The 19,486-nt window shown below is 54.2% G+C and overlaps 1 protein-coding gene across 6 annotated transcripts in view; it reads right to left on the bottom strand.

Annotated features, from left to right (window-relative positions):
* The window catches only part of ARAP1 (ArfGAP with RhoGAP domain, ankyrin repeat and PH domain 1), a 61,867-nt gene that overhangs the window by 18,997 nt on the left and 23,384 nt on the right, over window positions 1–19,486 (bottom strand). For all 6 annotated transcript variants that reach the window (XM_068989216.1, XM_068989214.1, XM_068989215.1 and 3 more), the window contains 10 exons: window positions 7,394–7,563; window positions 6,721–6,788; window positions 6,025–6,155; window positions 5,728–5,883; window positions 5,133–5,202; window positions 4,722–4,842; window positions 4,098–4,300; window positions 3,525–3,634; window positions 1,037–1,236; window positions 414–499 (listed from right to left, as the gene is read on the bottom strand). In XM_068989216.1, coding sequence (XP_068845317.1) covers window positions 414–499; window positions 1,037–1,236; window positions 3,525–3,634; window positions 4,098–4,300; window positions 4,722–4,842; window positions 5,133–5,202; window positions 5,728–5,883; window positions 6,025–6,155; window positions 6,721–6,788; window positions 7,394–7,563 — 1,315 coding nt within the window. The remainder of the gene's footprint in view (window positions 1–413; window positions 500–1,036; window positions 1,237–3,524; window positions 3,635–4,097; window positions 4,301–4,721; window positions 4,843–5,132; window positions 5,203–5,727; window positions 5,884–6,024; window positions 6,156–6,720; window positions 6,789–7,393; window positions 7,564–19,486) is intronic.

A 19,486-nucleotide genomic window follows, 5' to 3' on the forward strand; every position in this document is an offset into this window, starting at 1 on the left:
TTGCAGGTTTTCCCCTGTGACTATCACACATATCAGTACCTGGCAACCCCAAGCACACAGGCATAAATGTACACGCATGAGTATCCCCCAAAAGGACAGACTCAGACCCACTGGCCCACGTGAGTAGAGATAAAATGAAGTAAATATTTTAGGCTTTGCAGGATAGTCTCTGTGACATATTCTTTTTCTTCTTCTTCTTTTTTAGCAACCTTTAAAATTGTAAAAACATTCTTAGCTCACCAGCCAGTTTGCTAACTTTGCCAAAAATCAACTTGCTCCAAACTCCACCTACTAGCTGATCCCGAAGGTCTCTCTAGCTCCAAGGCACTGGGGCTGATGAGGTGGGGGAAAATGGGTGGGAGACCCAGGCAACAGCCAAGGGGGACAGACCCCAAACACAGCTGGCTCCCCACCTCGATGAGTGTTTCCGTCCACACCTTCCTGTCCATCTTCAGGCTCCGCACCTTGGAGACACCAGCGCCCAGGCCACGGTGCTCCCCTGCAGACAGAAGGCCAGACACATGGTCATTGGGGGGCCCTCTGCTTTACAGGAGCAACCCCCTTCCCCCATCACACCCCAGGGCCCATGGGGGCAGTCAGGGAGAGGCCTTGGGCAGGACCCCAGGGCTAGGCCTGCAGATCACACACAGTTCCAACCCCCTGTGGATGAAAACACTAGCTCCCGCCTTTGCCTGCAAAGCCCTGCCTGACCTAGCCTACTTCCGGCTCCTCTGATGTGACCAGGGTGCTGGATTCCAACAGGCCTGGGCTCAAATCCAGACTCACTTACTTGCCAGGGGACCCTGAAGAAGCCCTTTTCCTTCTCTGTGCCTCAGAGTTCCCATGGTACGTGAGAAGTTGAATCCCTGCCATGCAGGTTAATCATGGTGGGAAAGGCTTGACACATAGGTGCCACTTCATCAATGATGCTCTCTGACACTGCCTTCGCTCCAGCCCCTCCAGCCAGACAGACCACCTGCCTTCTGGACACCCCAGCCCTGTCTTGCCCTGGCCTGGCACCCTGCTTGCTTCATACCTGCACAGCGCTTACAGATGACAACACAGAGGTTGATGGAGGCCCAGTCAGGCTGGGCAGCCCCACAGTCAGCACAGAACCTGTTGGGGGCCATGGCCCAGATGCGCTCGGCCACCTCCGAGGTGGACAGGGCCTCGGCGATGGCTCCCTGCATGGCCTCCAGCCACTGCTCCTTCTCCAGCTCTGATTCGGCTGAGAAGCTGGGGACACAGGAGTGGGGTGGGGGACTGGTTGGGAAAGGGCCCAGCACGATTGGTGGCAGCCTGAGGGGGCAGAGCACGAAGTGGGGGTAACCATGTATTGAGAGCTGATAGACAGAAGAGGGCCCCTGGGGAGGATGGGCATGGACAGCAACGGGGACCCCGCAACCTCGGCCCCACCCAGGGAGTAGAAAGTGATACTAGGAAGAAATGGGGCCTAAGACCTGACAGATGAGAGGGGTGGTGAGGTGAAGAGGCGGAAAGGTGTTCAAGACAGAGGGAACAGCGTGTGCAAAGGGACATGAGGGTACACAGGGCATTCCAGTGGGCATACTGGCAGAAAAGAAGCTGACAGACAGGGCAAACTTGTGCCATGCAGAGGAGGTCAAAGTGCACCCAGAGGACAACAGAGAAGCAGCAGCAGGTTTCAGGGGGTAGAGATCTTTTCCCTTTGGCTCCTTCCCTATTGCCACCAAGTCTCATGTGTGGACTCAAGATTCAGCTCACCCGTAACCCACTGCCATGGCCAAGGCAGGTACTGCTGCTGGAGATGGAATAGACGTCAACACATCAACACGAGAGGTGTAAAGACCACCCTCATCCATTAAGTCCTAGTGTACTGAATCTGCAAAATGCCAAGGCTTTAGCCAAATGCTAAGCCCATCTCTGTGTACTTACATCTGACTGTGAGCCCATGTGTGTCAGGCTGGTGGAGGCCCTTGGTGCTGAATACCAAATCAACCAAATTAAAGTTCATGACAACAAGGAACTAGGGAAATGGGCAAGACTCTGTAAAACTGACAGGGAAGGACAACTCCAGAGAAAGTGTCCACTAGTCACGTGGCGGTTAAGGAGGATGGCAAAGAATCTCTGGCCACAGATGTCAACCAAAGATGACTACGAATGTGAGAAATGAACAAATGCAAACTTCGCTTTCAAAAAAGAAAAAGAACCCTCTGGTGGTCACAGATAAACAGCCAAAGGGTGAGGAAGCAGGAGCCAGGCCAGAAGGCCCACAGGCCTAGGGCCTGCAGGAGAGGGGTCACACGGCCGTGAAACGTGACGGAAGGAAGAGGGGTGGTGACAGGTCTGCCCAGTGGTGAGCAGGAGAGGCACGGTCCCTGTGGGTGGAGACGGGGGCCAGGGAGGAGCAGCGAGCTGAGGTGGGACTAAGCAGGCAATGTCCACAGAACTACTAGACACGAAGGTCCAGAGTTCAGGAGAAAGAGCCACCGGAGGCAGAGAAGGTCTGACTAAGGACAAAGAAGACGATGTGGCGGGATGATGATGCTGTGTCGGACAATGGCTTTACAGAGACAGCCGTGATCCTGCTCACAGAGAAGGAAACTGAGGCACAGAATGGTCACATGATTTGTCCAGGTCACACAGTGACCCAGTGACAGGCCCAGGATATTATACTGATTGTGTCCCCTGAAGCCTCAAACCCCAGTGTGACTGCATCTGGAAATAGGGCCAGTAAGGGAGGTAATTAAGGTTAAGCGGCGTTGTAAGAGCAGGGCTCTGACCCGACAAGACTGGCTACTTTATAAAGAGAGTAAGGGACACCAGACATCCCTCTCTCCAAGTGCACAGAGGAAAGGCCTTTGAGGACCCAAGGAGGAGGAGGAAGCCACCTACAAGCCAGGAAGAGAGGCCTCGCCAGAAACTAACCCTGACAGCATCTTGACCTTGGACTTCCAGCCTCCAGAACTGTGAGAAAATAAACCTGTTGTTTAAGATCTGGGGTCTGTGGTATTGTCACAGCAGCTGAGCTGACTAATACAAAGCGTTTGAATCCAGGCATGGCACAGAGCCTCAGAGGAGGTGACTGAAGGTCTGTGAGTGGGCAATTTTCTCCAGGGAGAGGATGGAGAACAGAGACAGATCACTGATGGGCAGCTGAGGTCAGAGGAAACCGAGCTGGCAGAGTCCTGGAGGCTCAGGGAGCAGCACACAGGATGGGCGCGACAGGGAGTGAGGCGCAGCCCTGGGTCTCGAGCCACCGTCAGTGCCAGACAGGCACCTGTGAGCGGAGCACGGCAGGCCGCAGGGGACAGCAGGTGAGCGGGCGGTGCGGCCATGTGGCAGGCAAGGGGAGACGGTGATGGAGAGTGGGGATGTGAGGCTTCTTGGAAGGGATCAGAGCAGGTTAGCAAGGCCCAGCAAGGTGGGCAGGGCTGCGGGGAGAGGGGAGAAAATGAACCTAGAAGCAGGGGCAGCTTCCTCCACATGCAAGAAAATACGATCAGGGAGTAAGGATGCAGGTGAACAAGGGGCGGGAGGCTCACCTGAAGATGCGGTAGGGGGTGGTGAGGTCGAAGCTGCGCCGGTCGGCCGCTTCCTTCACGTTGCCCACGCTCATGTCAATGAAGGTGATGCCGATGCCCAGGCGGTACTCCTGGTAGTGGGTGGGAAGGGGTGAGGGCAAGGCTGGGGGGTGGGGCGCCAAGACCCAGGGATGGGGGAGAGAGGAAGGGGAAGTGGGACTTGAGGGACTAGAAAGTGCCCAGGAAGGAAGTATGGGAGGGCTCAGTAATCTGGGCATGGGTAAACGGACCTCGATCAGAGGCCATGTTGCAATAAACAGGGGGTGCAGGAGCCAGGGTGGTGATGGGAGGGTAACGCTCAGGGACCAGGAGGGAGAAGGGGTCAGAACAAGCGGCAGGATGAGGCAGCAGGCAAAGGGCGGAGTCGAGAGAAGAGGGAAAGGGCAAGGGGAGGGCTGAGGACCAAGCAGGTGGGCCTGAGGGACCAGGGCGGAGAGCTGGGGCTGAAGGACCAGGTGGGTGAAAGGCGGGACTAAGGGACTTGGTGGGCATGGGACAAGGCAGAGGTTCAGCAGCCTGGCAGACCAGTCATACCTCCAGATTCTTGTAAAGCTGAACTTTGTCCCCGACCACGGCCACGTAGAGTTTGTTCTTGAAGCCACGTAGCTCCAGGCTGCCAGCATGGTCATGGGGCTCTGAGCCTTGAACACCCAAAGGGTAAGCACTAGACACGCGGGCCCGGGCACGCTGCTCAGCCACCGCCTGCTGCAGGGCCTGCATCCACTCCTTCCGCTCCGCTGCGGGCAAAGGGAAAGGGGAGGCCCAAGCTCAGACAGGCAGGGGTTCCCTCAGGGTCCCCACTCCAAGCTCCTCAGGCAACACCACTGCCAGAAAGCCCACCCGGACTAGCCCTCCTGTCTCTGTCATCTCCAAGTTCTCTGATGTGGACCAGCTCAGGCTCTGATCCCAGCTGTGCCGCTTAGGGTGGGCAAGGCCCTTGGCTTCTCTGAGCCTGTATCCCCTGAAATGGGGATGTGTGTTGCTGAGGACTCAGTGGTGTCTCAAGCACAAAGCTGGTGAGAGAGGGCCCTCCCCTCCCCTACTTCACAGAGGGTTGACTCCTCTCTGGGTCTGATACGGGGGGAGCAGACGTTCCTTGGTTCTCTTCCCCCACTTCTCAGGCCGAACTGCCAGTCTTCTCTCCACCCCACTCCCTACCATCACTCTCTGCCCGGAAGGCAAAGGTCCGGTTGTTCGTGATCACTTCGAACTTTTGGTCCCCAATGGCAGCCACTCGGGAGATGCAGGCCACGGGGATAAAGCGCTTTGAGTAGGCATCCTAGGGGAGAGAAGCCAGACTGTGGGGGTGAGGACCACAGAGGCCCAGCCCCTCTGTGACCCCCTCAACCTCTGTTGAAATGAAGGTGGCAGCCCGTCTCCCACAGGGGTCAGTGACAGTCCCTATACCAACCCGGGCCAAGGCCATGGCTGGCCAATGGGCCAGGAGGACACAGTCCAAAGAGTCAGAGTAGAGCTCTGGTGAGGACTCATCTAGGCAGGGACTCTGTCTGGGCCCAGTGTCAGGGTTTAGGCTGGAGCAGGGTCATATCAGGGACTAACAGGCCTCACCTTGTTACTATCGAAGTATCGCAGGTGACTGGCATCCAGTCTCACCCATCGCTTCTGATAGATGTAAGATCTGGAGAGGTAGACGCAGAACAACAACAGAGCAAAGGACTGGGAATTAGGGAGCAGTTCTAAGGCCACCCTAGCCCCCTGTGGCAGTCACATACAAAGTTAGGAACAGCCAGATTGAAGGCAGGAAGGATCCCAAATGATCATGGAGAAGAAAATGGACTTTACCTATAGCAAGAGCGAATGAAATCAGACTCAAAGTAGGACTTCCCAGCGTTTTTCTTGTTTTGTTTTTGGCCACGTCATGCAGCCTGGGGGATTCTTAGGTTTCCTGACCACGGATTGAACCTGTCCCCACTGCTTTAGGAGTACAGAGTTTTGCCCACTGGACCACCAGGAAAAAGACTTCCCAGTTTTAAGGGTAATAACACATAAATCTGGTGAGGATGATGGGCAGTTACAGTTTACCTAGAGGGAGACCTGCTCAAATAACCTTGTCCCTTCTGGTTTTCTGATCCGTGATACCAAATATACTAGACTGAGCCCATCCCATGCAGGGCACCAGCACAACCCAACAGGCCTCACTCACCCCTGCGGGGGGTTCTTGTCCAGCCAGCCAGCCTTGATGACCAGTGGGGTGGGGGTGGGGCCCACAGGCAGGCCGTCCATGGGGTGTGGGGGAAGCTCAGGGGTCAGGAGGCTGCTGGGCAAAGATGAGCTCAGGCTGCTGGTGTGCCAGTCACCACTGTGGGGAGAAGAGAGGGGATGAGGGGGCCAGAGTGGGGACTCCCACAGGGCTGGGGCGGAGGAGATGGAGAGAACAGGCTGGGCGTGGTGAAGGAGGGTAGCCAGTTGGGAGAACCACCCGAGAGGAGTGGACACTTACTTGGGGACATGCTCGTAGGCATAGTCATCCTCATCTTCATCCCCTTGGTCATCTCCAGACAGGTCCTCCCCCTCGCTCAGCAGACTGGCCACACGCACGGCCCGTGGGACTTGACTCGCCGGGGGCTCCTCCTGCCCCCCAGACCCACTCAGTGTCACGCTCTCCTTCAAGCCCGAGATCACACCTCTAAGGGCTGCCATATCCACCTCCGTCCAGACCCAGGGCCCACACAACTCGGCACTTCTGTTTGCTCACCCACCTCTCCTCCCCAACCCGTGGCAGACTACCCAGGGACCCAGGGAGATGGGGTCACACAGACAGAGAAAACCAGTGCAGGCAGGGGCCCAGGTCAGAGACAAAGACAGAAGGATAGAGAGATAAAGACACGGATGGAAAGTTAGGACACTCAAGAGAGACAGGGACACAGAAAGTGAGACAGACACAGGGACAGACACCCCAAAAGAGAGGGAGAGGGGGGTCACATAGCCATCTAAGATGCAGCCTAAGACTAGATCTGGAGCCACAAACCAGAGCCCCCAGACCCTTGCACAGCTGGACAGAGAAGAGGAAGGGAACTTTCCAGGGAGTCGCTGCCCACTCTCTGTCGGGTGGTCCCCAGCGTCTGAAAGGCAGCGGGTGGCCTACCCTCCATGCTGACAGGCAGACAGCCCAAACCCAAACCACCGCCTGCCCTACCTTCTTGGTCATCACGGCAGCTGGGGCCCTCGGCCCCTCCTCTGGGACCTCATCGTAGTCAGAGTCATCTGGGGAGGTAGACGGGTGGGAGAGACTCAGAGGCAAGGAAACCAGGCCTCCCCTAGCCCATGAGTGACCCCCCGCCCCGACTCTGGCCTGGTTTTCAAAACAAGGCACAAGGGACAGGAAGTGCTATTTATACTCTCGAGGCTTCACAGGACAGAATTAGGGGGTAGCAGAAGGAGAGGCCAGGCCGCCACAAGGAGATCTAACTAGGCAGCAAGCTCGGGGGTCAGGGCAGGGACTCTCCTAAAAAGGCTAAAAAAAAAAAAAAAAAAAAAAAAAAACAAACCAAGAATCGAGACTCAAGAAAAGCGGACAAGCCAAGGAAAAGCAAACTGCCCATGACCATGGAAAATAGTCCTAAACTTTAAACCGTGAGTAACTCAAGAAGTCTGCCATCTGTCCCCACCTAACAGAAAGTCTGCGGGAGAGCTGGGTGCTGTCTCCATTCAGAGGCTGAAGGGAAGGATGCTTACCTGTCCAGGGCCACACAGCGGGTCAGTGGCAGGGCCCAGGACAAAGGGGAGTGTGATCCTTGCATCCTTATAGACTCTTCAGCCCTGAACCCAGGCTACCCACCCCAAGTCCCGTGCTGCATTACAGCACTCACCAAACTCCGGGGGCAGGCGGGGGGGCTTCGGAGGGACCTCTGGGGCGCTGCAAGGTGCAGACAGGGGCTGAGGAGGCCCCCTGGGGAAAGTGGCCGGAGGCTCCACAGGCTCCAGTTGGGGAGGGGGCGGTGATGGTGGTGATAGTAACTTCTCTTCTTTGGAGGGAAGGCTGGGAACAGACCAAAAGTTGGGCATCAACCTCAGTGTGGCTGAGTCACTGAGTCAGCAACACTGCAACAGGGCCAGGACTCAAACTCATTGAGCCCCAAGCTCACCTGAGCTGCAGCACAACTCATTCATTCCACACACTCAGAGATAAGCCCGCCTGGCCTCACTCCCCTGCCCAAACCCTCCAGGCTCCCCAAAGCAGGTGCCTTCCTTGGCCTCATGAGCTAGCCCTGCACTGCTGGGCAGGGTCAACTGGCCCCAAAGTGCTAATCTTTAGCCACATGTACCCACTGGGTCTCCACTCTAAAACAGGGCTGAAGACCAGAACGGGGTGGGAGACAGTTTGCTTCCCAGCCTAGGGAACCAGGGAAGGTTGGACCTGAGCTTTTAAGAAGAGGGCATTTGTCTGAGAATGGACGAGACAAGACTGAAATGGGCATCGAGGCCAAGGGCACAGACCAGAGCCTCAGAAACCCAAGTCCTGAGGCAACAAGTCATGGATCTCTGGCTCATGACCACCTTCTTTCTTGTCTTGGATATTCACCATCCTCTGGGTGCCCTCAGACCTCTCAAATCATCTGAACCCACCACACTCCCTGCTTCTCATCTCTGCTACCCCTGCCCCAGGAAGCCCTCCAGACTCCAAGGCCTGGGCTCCCACAGCCACTAGACTCCTGTCTGTCTGTCTGTCTCAGCACAGATCACACTGCTCCCTGCAGGCTGAGGGTCTACAAAGGGCTTCAGCATCAGAGACATGGGTTTGAGCCTTGCCTTGGTCTCAGTTCCTGTGTGCCCTGAGGCAAGCACCTAGCCTTTCTGAGCCTCAGTTTCTTCTTTGGTGAACTGAGGACTACCAATCCATTGTGGCAGGGTGGCTGGAGGATTAAACAAGACGTGGCGTGTCACGGGCCAACACACAGGAGGCAGAGACCACCAGCCGGATCAGGTGCCTGAGCCCTGGAAGCCTGGCACCAACTGCCATCTCTGCCAGCGTCCAGCAGGGACTGAGAAGGAGCACCCGAGCGGTGCGCCACTTTCCCCACCGCTGACCTCAGCCTCTCTACTGCCCAGTGTCCCTGGCAGTGGCTAAGAGTGTGTGACCACCAAGAAAGCAAGGAAGGGCTGGGCATGAACACGATGCCAGGCCTTGGCTCCTGCTCTTGCTTCCTCCAGAAATACCTTGCTCCCTGGTTTCTGATCAGAGATCTCAGTTCAGTTCAGTTGTTGCTCAGTTATGTCCAACTCTTTGAGACTCCATGGACTGCAGCATGCCAGGCCTCCCTATCCATCACTGACTCCCAGAGTTTACTCAAACTCATGTCCATTGAGTCGGTGATGCCATCCAACCATCTCATCCTCTGTCATCCCCTTCTCCTCTGGCCTTCAATCTTTCTCAGCATCAGGGTCTTTTCAAATGAGTCAGTTCTTCGCATCAGGTGGCCAAAGTACTGGAGTTTCAGCTTTAGCATCAGTCCTTCCAATGAATATTCAGGACTAATTTCCTTTAGGATGGACTGGTTTGATCTTTCAGTCCAAGGGGCTCTCAAGAGTCTTATTCAACACCACAGTTCAAAAGCATCAATTCTTCGGTGCTCAGCTTTCTTTATAGTCCAACTCTCACATCCATACATGACTACTGAAAAAACCACAGCTTTGACTAGATGGACCTTTGTTGGCAAAGTAATGTCTCTGCTTTTTAACATGCTGTCTAGGTTGGTCATAACTTTTCTTCCAAGGAGTGTCTTTTTAATTTCAGGGCTGCAGTCACCATCAGTAGTGATTCTGGAGCCCCCCCGCCACCAAAAAAGTCTGTCACTGTTTCCCCATCTATTTGCCATGAAGTGATGGGACCAGATGCCATGATCTTCATTTCCTGAATGTTGAGTTTTAAGCCAACTTTTCCACTCTCCTCTTTCACTTTCATCAAGAGGCTTTTCAGTTCTTCCTCACTTTCTGCTATAAGGGTGGTGTCATCTGCACAAGGTTATTGATATTTCTCCCGGCAATCTTGATTCCAGCTTGCGCTTCATCCAGCCCAGTGTTTCTCATGATGTACTCTACATATAAGTTAAATAAGCAGGGTGACAATATACAGCTTGATGTACTCCTTTCCCAATTTGGAACCAGTCTGTTGTTCCATGTCTAGTTCTAACTGTTGCTTCCTGACCTGCATACAGATTTCTCAGGAGGCAGGTCAGGTAGTCTGGTTTTCCCATCTCTTGAAGAATTTTCCACAGTTTGTTGTGATTCACACCATCAAAGGCTTTGGCATAGTCAACAAAGCAGAAATAGATATTTTTCTGGACCTCTCTTGCTTTTTCAATGATCCAACAGATGTTGGCAATTTGATCTCTGGTTTCTCTGTCTTTTCTAAATCCAGCTTGGAAGTTCATGGTTCACGTACTGTTGAAGCCTGCCCTGGAGAATTTTGAGCACTACTTTACTAACAAGTGAGATGAGTGCAATTGTGCGGTAGTTTGAGCATTCTTTGGCATTGCCTTTCTTTGGGATAGGAATGAAAGCTGACCTTTTCTAGTCCTGTGGCCATTGCTATCTCTTCCAAATTTGCTGGCATATTGAGCGCAGCAGTTTCACAGCATCATCTTTTAAGATTTGAAGTAGCTCAACTGGAATCCCATCACCTCCACTAGCTTTGTTTGTAGTGATGCTTCCTAAGGCCCATCTGACTTTGCATTCCAGGATGTCTGGCTCCAGGTAAGTGATCATACCATCGTGATTATCTGGGTCATGAAGACCTTTTTTGTATAGTTCTTCTGTGTATTCTTGCCACCTCTTCTTAATACCTTCTTCTTCTGTTAGGTCCATATCATTTCTGTCCTTTATTGTGCCCATCTTTGCATGCAATGTTCCCTTGGTATCTCTAATTTTCTTGAAGAGATCTCTAGTCTTTTCCATTCTATTGTTTCCTCTATTTCTTTGCACTGAGACCTACTCATCCTTTAACTTCTCACTCAATGCCCCTTCTCTCAAAGTCTTTCCTGACCCCTCCTTCCTGCTCCCCTAGGCCCTGCCCATGTTATCCTCTGTGATGAGCTTTTAGGTGAATTATTCCAAGTAACCCGATTTTTAGTAATGCCTTCCTTTGTGCCAGGTACTGTGCTAGCATCTAAGCCAGACCTGAACCCTGACGCCACAGTCTGGATGCTTCTTAGGACACGTAGTGGCTACTTCTAGATCACCCTGAACTCTATCTTCTTTTTCTCCATAGGTAAAGAATGGACAAAATTCTTTCTCCCTAGAAACCTGATAAAGGTGGTATGTCAGCCACGCTCCCAGGCAACACTACCTTTAGCAAGAGTGGCTTGAGTGCGGAACTGCACCTGGACTGGGAGAAATTGTAAGTGATCTCTTGACCTGGGGGAGAAGCTGGAGCTCTGGGCTTCCCAGAGTGTGGAAGCTTGTTACTGGGCACAGCCTGTGCAAAGGACCTGAAGCCACACCTGCTAGGCTGTTAGAAGACATATTGGCTCCTTGGAGCAAGAGGTCTCCAAGCCAGGGTGGCTCCCACACTTGTCCACTGTGAGTCTTGTCCCCCACCCCCAAGCTGCCCCCTGGAGGACCACAGAGAATGGCTCCCAGACAGCTATGTGGACGGTGGCAGTGACTGCCAGGAGGACCCTCCAGCAGAGGAAGACCCACCGCTGTCCTGGTGGCCAGCTCTTCCCTCTCTCTATGCTTCTCAGAGAATCTGATGCCAAGTGGGCCTAGGGTGGGAGTTTAGCTGGACCTGCGAAGACTCCCCCTACAATGAGCACTGTACTAGGCTGTCTCCCCAACGTGACCCTGAATCTCTTTAGGGCAAGGGCAGCCTTGATCTTGACTCTTTATCCCCACGGCCCACCTAGTACAGGGCCTCCTGGATGAGACAGCAACAAGAGCATGTTGGATGGGCGGGTGGGTGGATAGGTAGGTGGACAAGTTGGCCAACAGGGTCAAGAGGGAAGCAAATAAAAGGCAGGCCCGAGGGCATGACCTGTGGTGTCAGCTCCCAGCTGGTCAAGTCTAAAGTCCAAAGCAAACTATCACACATAGTCTCCCAGACTCCAACAGGAAGGGGCCCTTGGAGGCCCAGCCTGTGATCAGCTGAGAGCAGAGCTCTAGGATGTTGGATCAGGACCAATCAGACGTGCTCAGAGCAGGGGGGACAGCCTCTGCCCTTCCAATGCCAAGCAGGGCTGTGTCGGCCTGGCTCCCTTCCTCCCCCAGGACTCAGAGCCAGCACTGAGGCAAAGCTGATGGCAACAGAGCATCCTCAGAACCCAGGCAGCATCAGTCCTCTCATCTCTGGCCCCCAGTCCTCCCCTACCACTGTCTTGATCATCTGTGAGGGACCTGCCCTTCCTGAGGCCTGGCTCCCCAGCACGTGGGTTCCCTAAGACAAGTGCCATACCCTCCTTCTTCACTACTGTATGCCCAGCACTCAGCAGGGATTAATAAATGAAGACCTGGATTACTTAACTTTTATTAAGTATGTGTGTGTGTATGTATACTTTCCCAGGAGCTTTACGTGGATTCACTCATTTACTCATCACAAGGGTTCCCTAAGGGAGGGCTTCTTGCTATCCCCACTTTACAGATGAGGAAATTGAGACATGGAGACAGGAAGTAATTTGTTCTTGGTCCCACAACTAGGATGTTCACCCAGGAAGTACAGCACCACAGCTGCAAACTCAACCATCAGGGGCAAATGAGGCCATAGCCGGGATCCCAGGGCTTCTCTGAGACCCGCCTCCTCACACTGGCTACAACTCAGGATCCAGACAGCTCTGAGTTGATGTTCCATCCGAAAGGAAATGTGATCACATTTCTAATGGCCCTGTTACCATAGTGATAAGGGAGAGAGGAACAGATGCTAAGGGCTCCTTTCCCAGCAAAGTCTTTGCCGGAAAAGGGTTGTATGCCAAGAAAGCGGGGCAAGGGGACTCCATGGGCCTCTCAATCTCATTCTAGACATCTCTTCCAGGAAGCCTCCTAGCTGATCCCTCTCCCCGCCTACCTCGGGGGACCAGGGCCATGCTGAGTCAGGGCCAAGCCCAGGAAAGGAGAAGTAGTATCAGGAAGGCACAGATGTGGGAAATTCCGGGGGACGGGGCAGTGCCCACAGAGTGCCCGAAAACTAGCCAGAGCCCTGACCACTTGGTGCCTGCACCCTTTAGAGCAGCTCCAATCTGTAGCTGAAGCCCAGCTGGGGTGGACCCACTGACCCCTGGCCCTACAAGACCGGAAGATCAGTCCCAGGCCTGGGGATGGACTCAGCAGCCCTGCTCACACCACTTCTTCCTGCCTACACCTCCTGGCCCTCTCCCTACATCTCAGCTTGTGGAAAGCCTGTCTGTGCCTCTGAACACGGCTCAATAGTCCTCCTCTGGGCAGCCTCCGCGACGCCCATGCAAAGCTGCTCTCCGCCTGCCCCTCATTCCTGGCCCCTCTGCTCCTTCAGCCCCTTTCTTCTCTATCTAAGTGGCATATGGACCCATCTGCTCTCCACCTTATGCCCAAAGCAAGGCTAGGCACTCTAGGGCAGGGGCCACCCCAGCCTGGGCCCTTAGCCTAAGGAGGTTTGTTTTACTGGGTTACAGCAAATACACACAGCCAACCTTACATATCTATAGATTAGGGGACATGTGAGGGTCCCAAGCCAGAATGGGTAAGAACAGAGGAGTAGGGTGACCATGTAATTAATTATATAAACGATAACATTTCCAAGAGTTAAAAGAGGCACTTTTTTTTTTTTTTTGGCAGCATGTGGGATCTTATTCCCTGACCAGGGATCAAACCCATGCCCCCTGGATTGTGAACAAGTGTAGAATCTCACCCACTGGACCACCAGGAAGTCCCAAAAGAGGCACTATTAACAACTATGTCAGGGCACAGGTGCAAGTGGGCCTATCCTGGGCGAAATGAGACATGTCGTCACTGTAGGTAAGAGACACAGCTTGGCAGCCAGGCAGCCCTGGATCTCCAATCCAGCTGAACCACTGATCGGTCTGTGTCCTTCCAAAGCATATCACTTCACCTCTAAGCCTCAAGTTCCCCTCTGATCTGCTTCCTGGCTCGCTGACAACCAGCAGAGAGCCACGGTCACAAGTTGTCAACACAATTTTCTCACCCTGGCTGTGGCTGGGTGAGGCCGCAGGACCACTCTGCAGGAGGCCCAGGCTGCACAGGCTGAACCAGGAACCTGCTTCATGGCCCCTCCTCCAGGGTGGCCCCTGGATCTCAGTCACCCCACAGGCAGAGGGGCCGGGATGCAGAACGGGGCAGTCTGAATATCTCAGGCTGGCCTGGAACTCATCCCCCACTCACACTCCAGCCATCCTGAGCTGAGCTGCTTTCCATAAATGCGGACTTGCAGGCTTTTGTCCATACTGTTCCTTCCAACAGGAACACAGCTCCCTGCCCGGCCACCTCCTACTTTTCCTTCCAAAGGTGCAAGTAATACATCCTTCTCCTCCACTTTGTGCCTCCCTTCATACCCCTGGCTGGGTTGGGGTCTCCTTGACGCTTCTCTAGCCTTCAGGCTTCTGAGCACTCAGTACAGTTGTATCTTTCATTGTCTGCTTCACTGTACTGACCTCAGAGGACCAAGGACCCAGGTCTACACTCCGTCCTGAGTCAGGATCTTCTCCCTAAAGGGTCACAGAGGCCTTGGAGGGACCCAGTCCAAACCAGCCCCTGGACTTGCACCAGCAGGGCCAAGAGGTGGAGTCAGACCACGGTTTGGACACATCGGCCTCCTCTCCTGACCTCCTCTACCCACGAGGGCAGACTTTCCCAACTCCCCACTTCCTTGTCCTCCTTGGGGCCCATGCCTCAGCCCTATGCTTCTTTCTTCCTCCATGGCTGCCCTTATCCTTCCTTCTCCATCATGAGGCCCAAAGCTCAGCTCCTCTAGCACTTTCTGGGTTCTGTTCTATTTACTTCTGCCCAAGCCACAGCGGAGAAAGCCCTTCCCAGGGTATCACTCCTTAGACATGATGTCTGCTGGACGCCTCTCAGCTTTTGCATAAGCTGTGAGTCCTCTCAGGCCAAGCCCTCTCCATGCCACAGCATCACCCAACACAGAGAGGGCTTTGGTGACTGCGTTTTGAGTGAATGAATGACCATCACCCCACTCACATACTGAATACTGGAGGGCAGCAGCTCTCCATCTCTCCATAGAGCAGTTCCCAACTGACCTGGCACCCACCTTTAAAACCAATGTTTCATCCAGCTCTTTGCACATCCCCTTGGAACAATGTAACTACCACTGGCTTAAGTATCCCCTTTATGCCAGGCATTCTCATGGAAGTCTTTTTTTTTCATTTAATCCTCATGATGACCCAGATCATCAACTCTCCTGTGCTCAAGATACGCCTCCTCCTTCAGGAAGTCCACCCAACTGCTCCCTCCTCTAAGCTCACAGTTGGGCGCCCTGCTGTCGTGGGCAGCAAAGGGCTGAGGCCTAGGTCTCCTGTGGCAGCTCTTCACACCTCCTAGGCCTGACCCAGTGCTGGCCTGTGAAGGCAGTGGGGGGAGGAAGTTCACCCCTCAGGGAGCACATGACTGTACTAGCCCCTCTCCCCCATCCCTGGGCTGGCCTGGCCAGAGGAGAAGGTGCAGGTGTTTGCTGGGCCCTGTGGAAAGATGAGCCAAGGGTGCAGGGGTGGGCCAGCCACACAGACAGAATCTGCTTAGAGGAATCTCTTTGCCCCTAGTGGCCCAAGTACAGGGTTACTGAGTTCATTAGGGGTTACAGCAACTGGGGAGATCCCCCCAATAACAAAGGCACACCCACCACACCAGCAGGCCTGGAAGAAGGGGTAGGAAGACACCAGCTAAGGGTCAGCCCTTGGCAGGTCTCCCTCTTGCCCAGAAGAGGGGAGGGCAAGAGGGCTTGGATAGGTGAGCTTCCAGAGCTACAGCACCCTTGAACTTGACCCTGAGGTAAGTCACCTAAGCCTCCGAAGGGAATCCTCAGGGCGGGTGCAGGGAGCCAGAAGTGAGATCAGCACCAGATCGCTTTAGGGCAGAGGCCCCACAGAGGAGCAGTCCAGGCAGCCCAGAAGACAGGCCCCAGAAGCTCCTAATGAACCCAGGAGAGACACTTACGGGGAGATGGAGCTACGGAAAGCCCAGGGCAGAAGTGGGGAAGAGAGAGGGGAGAAAAGGAAAGGGCAGGAGAAAAACAGAAAATGTAGAGAAAGTGAAAGAAGAGAGAGAAGTCTGAGAGTAAAAAAGGGAGGGGGAGGAGAGCAGCACAGAAAACCTAACCTGGGGAGAGGTGACAGACAGACAGACAGACAGTCTGGGATTCCTGCCCTCCCAGGCCCGTAGGAAGAGACTGCCCCCTTCCCTCAGCCGACAGCCCAGCCCACGGTGGCCCCTTGCTCACCCTCAGACGCCCTCTGGATCCAGGGCCCAAGAGCTCCCGTGGTTCTGGCCAGCTGGGCCCAGTGTGCGCCGGGTACCTGACTGTCCAGCCTGTGTCCGACCCAGGCTGGTCTCGCAGACAGCCTGGCCCCACTCCCTGGGTGTGCCTGAGGCCACGTCTGGTTCCAGGTATGGCTCTGCACTCCCGTGATTTGTGTCGGAGTGTTTGTGATCACTTGTTGGAGTGTGTGTTTCTGTGTGTGACTGTGAGTCTGTTTGGGAGAGTGAGTGTGTGTACGTGTACGTGCGTGTCTGTGTCTGAATCCAGCTTTGGTCTCCTCTAGCTTCCTGCTCTCCGCCTCCCCCCGCCCCCTGCAGCCCTGGCCAACACACACACTTCCTGAAAACTCGACTGAGACAGAGAAAAGTCACCCAGAATCCCCTGGGGCAGACACTTCCTTCCCGCCCCCAGGCTGGCTCCCCCTCTAAGCTGAAGTGGGTGGACAAACTACTCCAGTGACATCAAGCAGGGCCTTCCAGAGTGGATACTCTGGCTGGCCCCTCCCCACTCACACAAGGCCCAGAGAAGCTAGGGAAGAGGCTCTCTGAAGAGAGCAAGTTCTGCTCTAGCAACAAGTGATCAGTCTCCAGGAAGCCCAGGGATTGGCTGGGCTGCAGAGGGTCGAGGGCACAGGTGGGAGGCCTTGCAATATGACTCCAGCTGGCTGCTGCCCACTATGGGCAAATTTTCCCTCTTCTCCAGGTTTCTCCAGACATCCAAGTATCGGAGTAGGACACGGAGGCCCAGAGCAGGCTAGGGGAGGCTCTGAAGAGTGACTCTGGGTCAGAAATGACCTCGCTGCCACGGTCAGGGAAGTGGGCTCAGAGGGTTCACATCTATGACACCTGAAGCTGAGTAGACAGTCCCAGGCCAACAGGCAGGGTTTGAACACTGCCTTCTCCTATACTGGGTTGTGTGACTTTGAACAAGTTTCTCAGTGTCTCTGGACTTGTCAGTTAGTTACCTATTACAGGCTTAGGTGATGGTGGGGGTGCAGACCCTTTGGGGGTGAAACAGGGTCCTCCTAGGCCAGGCAAATAGTGAAGCTGCTTCTGAGAGTTCTGACCCAGCTGGGGCAGAGGGGAAGAGACGCCATCCTTGCTCATTTTCTGCCTGCCTCCCCTAAAGGTCTCTCCCTTTCCAAGATGCCTGGGGTGACAGAGGTCGGGGAGTGGCAAGGGATTTGGGGTATCCTGTAACCCTACTGTCCAGGGTCCAGTGTGTGTGGAGGGCACTCACAGGGTGCTGAGTCAGTGTGGGCAGCACACAAGCTCAGTGCCTGGTGGTACAGAAGCTCATGCAGGTCTCATCTATTTACTCACACAACAAACATTTTCTGAGTGCCTATCAGGCACCTGGCATTGTTTCAAATGTTGGGTACGTGGCAGTAAACGAAACTGAAAAGGATCTGAGCCCCTAATGGAGCTGACATTCTAGGGGGATCGGCCTCTTGGCAGCACATGCAAACACAGCACAAGTACACACTGGCTCACACCTGACCGTACACAAAAAACAACTCACCACCCACAACACACGCACTCACAAATACACTCATGTTCTTGGAGCCCCCACAGTATAGAACACTTGGGCACATGTATGTGTGCATACAGGCCTTGATAAATTTGTATACACACTATAGCATGTAACCACTGAAATCATATAAATCCCCACCTGCGTATACATATAATTATTACACGCTGCCTCCCTTAGAACATGTGCGGTTGCAGAAATACACAGACATGCTACCACCCGGCTAGATGCACACCTATAGGCGCAAACAGACAAACTGGCCCGCCATGCCCTCACGTGGAGCTACTCCCTCCTAAGTACACACATGCACACACAGTAATCAATCACAAATTCCACTGGGAAGCCCAGGATGGACTGGAGCCAGGGAAAAACGCTCCCTCAGTCACCTCATGATCTGGTGTAAGAGGCCCTAAGATTGAGAGAGCAAGACCTACATCACTAGAGGGTACAAGCAAGGACAGGAAGGCCAGATCAGGAAGTGGGGACTCCTGCAAGGGAGGCAGGGGCCGGCCAGGCTGGGCCGTCTTCCACTGTGTACCACAGAGCCTGGGGTCACAGAAAGGGGTTGTGAGGGGAAGCCAGTCAGGGTCCAAAACCTGCCCAGCCTTTACCTGTTACCCACACGTGGCCCAGCCCTTGTCTGTTACCCACATGTGAGGCTCTCTCTGCCCTTAGAGTTTTTCTATCTCTGGACTGTAAAGACTTTGCACACCCTGGAAGCCCAGGAAGCTAGGACTGCAGATGCCCACAATTCCAAGTGTCAAAGACCCCAGGATACAGAAGCCAGGCTTGGCAGCTCACCTGCCATTCTACCGCAAGGAATAGCCCCACATTGCAAGGAATAATTGCCTACGAAGTCTCTCAGCCTGGAATGAATTTTAGGTTCTCTAGCTACAAGGGGCCAGATTCTTGACCATGGGAATCTGGCTTCCCACAGAGGTTGGCTAAGTTCAGAATGAGGATCTGAGAGTGGGGCCTGGCATCCTAGGGCAAAGACAGGACCCTTGCTCTACCCAGAAAGTCTCCTGAATTCAGGAGGGCCATGGAGAGCCAAGAAAGATACCTGATGGGGAGACAGGCCCAGAGGAGCAGCTTTTCCTAGTCAGAATCATGCAGCCAGCTGGACCTGCTCAGGTACCTCGCCTTCTAAGCAGGAACCCAGGCGTACACTTCTTGGCTAGGGTTTTTGCCTCCTCAGCCTTCGTGAACGTTCTATGGACAGGGCCCTGCCTCCTGCCCTTGTTCACCTATTCCCAGCCCTCACAGACAGGTGTGCATGAACACACATACACACACATCCCATTCTAAAGATGGAGTTAAAGGAAATAAAAATTACTTCTGCAAGCAGGAGGGTGGCCACTAGAGGGTGCAGTGGCACCAGGAAACTCCAGTCTGGCCTCTAAGCCAACCTCCTGCTACTGCTGCTGCTGCTGCCAAGTCGCTTCAGTCGTGTCCGACTCTGTGCAACCCCACAGACTCCGCCGTCCCTGGGATTCTCCAGGCAAGAACACTGGAGTGGGTTGCCATTTCCTTCCAATGCATGAAAGTGAAATATGAAAGTGAAGTTGCTCAGTCGTGTCCGACTGTTCGCGACCCCATGGACTGCAGCCCACCAGGCTCCTCTGTCCATGGGATTTTCCAGGCAAGAGTACTGGAGTGGGGTGCCACTACCTTCTCCGAGCCAAGCTCCCAGGGGATCCCATTACCTCTCACAGTGTATGAACCTATGAAAGGCATAATAAGCTCTTTTTGTGCTCTTACCAATCAAACCTCAAAACACCACAGCCCTGGCTTGGCCTCAGAAGGCCCTTTAATGCCCCTCTCGAAGGGGGAAAACCTCTCAGGTCCTCCCCACAGGGGCTCCCTCAGCATGTACTTGGCATAGATCCAGCCAGTGTTCCCCTCTCTTCTCTGAGCCTTAGTTTCTCTGCTTGAAATAGGACACAAATGCCCCAGAGGA

The sequence above is a fragment of the Capricornis sumatraensis genome, chromosome 16 (genome assembly GCF_032405125.1).
Source record: "Capricornis sumatraensis isolate serow.1 chromosome 16, serow.2, whole genome shotgun sequence".
NCBI classification, from domain to species: Eukaryota; Metazoa; Chordata; class Mammalia; order Artiodactyla; family Bovidae; genus Capricornis; species Capricornis sumatraensis.